The 6,498-nt window shown below is 38.5% G+C and overlaps 1 protein-coding gene across 1 annotated transcript; it reads left to right on the plus strand.

Annotated features, from left to right (window-relative positions):
• The first annotated feature begins 1,553 nt into the window (after positions 1–1,553).
• si:ch211-212k18.15 (probable E3 ubiquitin-protein ligase ARI5) lies at positions 1,554–4,122 on the plus strand. Its single transcript, XM_035674893.1, has 4 exons — positions 1,554–1,811; positions 2,055–2,155; positions 2,622–2,795; positions 3,142–4,122. Exons 1-4 carry the CDS (start codon positions 1,721–1,723, stop codon positions 3,595–3,597), a joined length of 822 nt encoding a protein of 273 aa, XP_035530786.1. The 5' UTR covers positions 1,554–1,720; the 3' UTR covers positions 3,598–4,122.
• The last annotated feature ends 2,376 nt before the right edge of the window (positions 4,123–6,498 follow it).

The raw sequence follows: 6,498 nt of genomic DNA on the forward strand, positions 1-6,498 counted from the left end.
AAGTTCTGAAGCGGAGACATGTTGCGATAATGGAGTTGGTAGTTTAGCTTTTGATTCATCCTAGGCTGTCCGATTCTTCTGTAAGGTTAGTAAGTAAATGTTTAAATGCAGGATTGGTTTTTTGTACCTTGTAAGCAGAGTGTTATTGCTACTTTTTCCTGAAGTTACAACAATCTGACTTCTTCCACCACTGGCAAACCTATACAGCCGTATAAGGTCAGCCCTCGTTTCACTGAAGAAATCCTGGGCACATTTGTTCAGTCAAAGGTTACTTTTAGCTTCTCAACTGCGAAAGTGAAACATTTGTAAAACCCCCTGTTTTGCTTAAATAAATGTCAAATGGCTGCCAGTCTTGAACTGGCCTTCTTACCCTGCGCCTCTCAGGGAGGGCTTTTGGCGCTATCTTATCACTTCAGTTGCAGCACTGTCATGTTCCTTCCATTCCTGCCTCCTGCTCTGGTGTTGCCAGAGGGGTCGATCATCACTTCTTCCGACCCCGTAGTCCATGCCACGACGACCTCTGGTAAATTTTGCCCATTTTTGTGCTGTTTTAGTGTGTGCAAGTTCTTGCCTTCCTTCATGTTCTGCCGCCAGGAGTAACCATCGCTACTTCAGGGTTGTGTTGTTTTTTTATCAACCGTGCGTTTTGCGTTGAGAGAGAGCCCGGAGGGATCCTTTCACTTTCGTCTGAAAATTCCATTAAGTTGCATAGACATGTAAAAAGTGAAAGGCTAATTTATTCTGTTTAGCTTGGTTGGGCGTGTTGTTTTGGGTTGGAGAACCACAGGAACTTGACTTGTGAACCCATCGTTTCCTTATACGTATTATGCTTTTACTGCCTGCACACAAACACACCACAACAACATCCAGCCCTGCCACAAAAAGCCTCATAGAAGTATTTGATTCATGATTGTCTTAATGGGTGGAATGATGCAATTTATAATAACAGTATTCCATTAAAACTAAAGTAACCCGCCTGTTTTTTAGATTTAATAGGTACAAAGTACAGATATTTGTGTAGAAAGTACAAGTAAAAAGTTGTATTTGTCATTTACACACTTTGCACACATTCGAGTTTGTCCAGTAGTCGGCATCATAATGTTTGTGCAGCATTTTATATAAACAAAGTAACCTAAAACAATCAATGTGCATGTCCTTAGTCAACTTCAGTATCAGCTAGAAATCACCTGATACCTCAGCAGTGTTTGGCATCAGGCCACAGCAGAGTTTGTTTACCAGCTGTTCCACTTCCTGGTTGCCTGCTGTGAAACTGTTTAATAATAGCAAAGTGACAAATCAAAATGTATTAACGTTATCACACCAGTGATTAATATGGACATATGAAAACATTACAAAATTGTTTTTAGGTTTTTTTAGGTTTTTTTTTATCTACAGCTTCAAAACTATGCATTAACAATCATAGTACAACAAGGGGCTTTTGCCCACAAATAAGGCCATAGTAGCAATGCTGTCAGCTGCATTAATGTCTTTATAAATAAATCGAATGTGATATAATGTTACAGAAGGGGTAAATCCAGTCTTACAATCCTGCATTCACGTGACTTCTTATAACAGTCAAGTGGAAACTGAAAGTTAAAACATACTTGGTGGAGTCAGTCAGTGAGGGTGACTCATCGGGTGGCCTCAGTGTTTGCTGCTTGTGTTATGAGTGCAGACAGAGAAGAAATCTGTCGACGGAGAGCAGAGCAGCTGAAACAAGATGACTACTCAGGGTCAGGAAGAGAAGAGATACGACCCGAAAGACACAACTCTGAAGTTTGTCAACAGGCCGGATGATCTGGATCCACTACGTAAGCATTCAAAATGGTAGAAACGCAATTATATTGTTACACTGTGCAGGATCTCCTTAATTCATGTTTGGTCTTTATACCTGTACCACGTTTAATGGCTTTATTATCACCCTACGTGCAATGGTTTGACCAAATTAAGCAAATTAAAGGAAAAGAATGCTCAGTTCTCCCCCCTGCAGGATGTGCAGTTTATGTGACTGTGATAGTGAGTTCAATATCTGCTCTTGTTGTTGTTCTCCTCAGCCCCAGAGGAAGGAGACCTGTGTCTCAGAGCAGAGATGTCCTGCGGTCATGCTGTCACCCCAGAGTCTCTCACTGGGTGGTGTCGCAGCTTGCTGGATCAGGTACTTTCCACCATTTCATTTATAGTACACAGAAGTGTGTGTTCTCTCTATGGTAAAGGAGTTAACTTCCAATCTAACAACTACTTTCCTGTTGTTTCGGCCACTGAATTATACCACCAATAAAAAGCCCCTTTTCCTGTCTGAGGGGCATTTTGTCAACTTATTAAACTACCATATTTTACATTTTGATCTCTTCTTCCCTCTAGATTAAAAATGACACACTGGCTTTTTGTAAAACAGGACATTTAATGTTATCCTGGTTTTATTATTCTGTGTTAAACCTTTATTAAAGCGTCAGTATTTTGTGAAAGTGAAAGGGCTCGCTCATTGTGATGAAACCACAATAAAAGAATATTCACTTGAATCTGCAGCTACCCTCAGCTTTATTGAAATTTATAGCAAGTTTCAGCTTTTTCATAGCTGCATGTTCGACTGTCGAATCATGTTGTTGTTGTTTTCATTTCAGGGGCATCACAAATTTAAGTGCCCTGCTTTAAAGAACGGCACTACTGAAAAGTGTAATGCAGTCTGGTCGTATCAAGAGGTGCGCAGGCTGGCAGTGCTGACAGCTGAAGAGATGCAGTACTTTGAAGAGAACATCGCCCGTCTGGCTGCTACAGAATACTGTGAAGTTAAAACTGTGAGTGTCCCAGTGTTGTTTCTGCCTTAAACAAAATACAGACTGGTTTAATTGGCAGTTGAGCACAGATTGTTTGTTGCTACAACATCCAGTTAGCTTAACTTAGCTTAACACTTAATGGCTGGAAATAAGTAGCCTGACTCCCAAAATGCCGATATCTGCCTATCAGCTTTAAACCACTTGGCACAGAAGTGGTCTGACACGTAAAGCAGCCTTTGTACTCGACAGTTTTTTAACAGATCCAACTTAACGAGATACAGTATGTTAATTAGACAATACAGCTTGTAAGTGTATTTCCCGAGATGTTGAACTATTGCTTTAATGTTTCTCACATTGTTTCAAACAGTGTCCTGGATGCAAAACCTACGTAGAGAGAGAGGACCTGACTAACCTCAATGTCCGGTGCACAATCTGCACAGCAGACAAGAATAAAGTGCACGAGTTCTGCTGGCAATGTCTGAAGCCGTGGAAAGGTGCAGCTCCACGCTCTGACCGCTGCGACAATGACGGCTGCATCAACCACGACCTCGAGCTTCTGAAGAACTGCAAGACCACCACCCTCCCTGAGGTGCAGGGGGACATCGTATGTCCCTCCATCCGGGCGTGTCCCACCTGTGGTCAGAAGGTGGAGCACGACAGAACGGCCTGTAAGAACATCATCTGTCCTCGCTGTCAGATTGAGTTCTGCTTTATGTGTCTGAAACTCACTCCTGATTGTCTGAAGACGAGCTCTTACTTCATTCCCTGCAGTGATGGTGTGGCCCCCAGACAAACCTCCATACCTGTTTGGCACAGAGAATAGGAAGGGATTTATAATTAATTAAGTCCCACCACTTTCTCCTTTTGTTTAATGGATGCAACTATCTTTCTAACAATTTATGTAGATTAGCTAGCATTTTGCTTACATTAGTTAACTTAGAATGTGACTATATATACTGTATGTCGCTTTCATCTTTAAACTATCTTTAAAATGCGGTTGTCTTTTCAACATTAGACAAGCCTTGCAAATAGCATATCTGAGTAAAGGAGAAAGTTAGTCGCCATGTTGGTTTTTTACAATGAACAAAAAGGGGGGAGCTTACAGCCTAATTCTGTCACATTATATTGTACTTTTCCTGTTGGATTTCATTCATTCAAGATTCTTCTTGTAACTGAAGCGAAAAGCATCAGCTTATAGGTTTATTTGCTCATTTATGTTGTGAACATTGCTGCTGTACTTTCTGATATTGTTATATGTTTTGAATATTTCCACAAAGGCTGCTTCCTTTGAACTAACTACTGTTCAATAATAGTTTCATTAATAGCTGCATCACCTAATAAAGTTAATCTTTACATGAATTCCTGTTTGTTGAGTTAGTAACACACAGTAGCACATGCAATATGAAATTCAAAATATCAAATACATATTTTATATATAGTCATGTAGTGTAGCCTCGCAGGTATAGAAGTGTGTTCATGTGTAACACTTTTAATGCAGAACAAAAGTTAATCGATTTTACAGAGGCACAGGAAGAGCTGTAGCACCCTCTATAGGTCAATCCCAAAATAACACTGAACAATAATGATACTGATGAGAAGTCTAGAAAAGGGGTTTAATATCCATAAAAATCAAAAACATTTACCAACAAACATAATGACACATTTAAAATATGGCTTCATTATCATTTATTAACACAAACATATTTTTCAAACAGTTAGGGATAAATTCACTGAGGTTGATCCTTCACAGAAACTGATAAGTCAAAACAACCTGTTTTTAGGTTATTACAAATAAAGTGTGTCAATTGTCACATCAGTTGGTCACACAGCAGTTATTGAAATAAAACAGCAAAATAAAAAGTGCAGCGTTGAAGTGTTATCAAAATGCGTCCCAGTAGGGAACAGACATATTGAGAGTAGGTTTAAAAAAAAACCAGCTTCTCCATACTTCGGTTTTTGCCCCCTTTGTCACCCATCCCACGGTCTCCCTCTCCTGGATCCACAGACGGCCCTTGTGGGTATATAGGTAGGCAAATGACTGACATGTGTTGGATTCCATATTCAGATAGCAGAGCAGAGTTTCGGTCCAGAAGCTTGTCTTTGAAGATCAGTTCCAGGGCCTCTGCTGCAGCGGATACATCTAGGACAATGCACACAGAGGAAGTCAAAACCAAGCACTAACAACATTATTTATAAGTCTTAAAACCTACATTTAATTCATCCTTCTTGGACTTGAAGTCATACTACATGACCCTACATTGGCAACCACCTAATGGCAAAACCAAATTTGGGTCAGACCCAAGTCTCAAATTTGAGGACATGAGACTTTCTTGACTAACACTGATAGAAGACTCGACTTGACTTTTTTAAGTTTAAGTTTAAGATTAATATTTATTTATTTTATTAAATACTTGCATTTTTGCAGATATTGGGAGAAGTGACGTTTGTTTGTTTTAAACAGTGCATAGTGCATGGCAAACCTGGCAACCTATTATGAGAGCAAGTCGACACATGAGCCCTCTATCTCACCGCAGTAACTTGAGACTTGTCTTAGACTTAAAGGTAAGACTTGTGTTAACGGTAAAGCTTGTATCTTAATTACTGTGTGACAGTGTATCCACACAAGACTTTAGGTCAACAATCACTGCATACAGTTTGACACTGATGGCTGTTTTCGCTATGCAGGTATAATCCAAAGTGACTGTACCTGTGCTTTCAGGGCGAATAGTCTCTATTATCTTCTCCTTCAGCTGCAGCACTGTGATGCTTTTAAACTGCTCCTCGGTGTCGCACAAGTCGATCTTCTTCCCATAAACACCCCAAAAAACACTCACAACCATTTCTGTGGTGTTCCTCAGTTTCTGCCACTCTGTTATCTAACCAGGAAATTACGGTGGTCGACAAGGGCAAACGCGCCGCAAACGGCACAACGCTGCAAACACGGGAATCATGCAAAACCAAAAACACATCAAACACATAAAACAACTCCAAGAGATAAACGCTGCAAATTCACTTGACAAAACGGAAGTGCGCCAGGCCAGGCCACTAGGGGGACCCGACCTGAGGGATGGACCAGTCCTGTGGGACCAGACCCGAAAGACATTCTTATATAATATTATAATAATATTATGTAATATTATTATAATAATATTATTTAATATTATTATTATAATATTCTTATATAATATTATTTAATATTATTTAATATTGATTATATATTCTTATACTAACATTATAATAATCATTGATTAAATAATATTCTGCGCGATCACGTTATTCTTCCAGGGTATAAAATATGTAATGAATTATTCGTTCCTAATATTATAAAAATAATTTTCTTCCGTGATGTAAAGCCTGGATTTGGTAAGTTTTAACACAAGCTTAAAGAATACATATAACAAATATAATTTTCTTGAAATTTTAAACTTATCTTTTCTAGTAACAATAATTTACAAATCATAAGTAGTGATCGTGCTACTCGCACAATTAATAATAAAGGAAACAAATTGCTAATTAAAATCCAAATACTAATGTAAATTTAAATAAATTAAGAGAGTGTTGTTCTACACATCTCAAGTTAAAATAGAAGTAGAATAATATAAATGCCCTTCTATTGAATAAATACTAAAGAGGTGATTAAGTAGTTGTATGTGTAATAATTGTTAATTGTGAACATTTCTGTATTAAATAATCAATAATTATTAACTTAACTATATAATATGAT

This window comes from Morone saxatilis, unplaced genomic scaffold (assembly GCF_004916995.1).
Source record: "Morone saxatilis isolate NCDOM2014 unplaced genomic scaffold, NCSU_SB_2.0 Contig4, whole genome shotgun sequence".
NCBI classification, from domain to species: Eukaryota; Metazoa; Chordata; class Actinopteri; family Moronidae; genus Morone; species Morone saxatilis.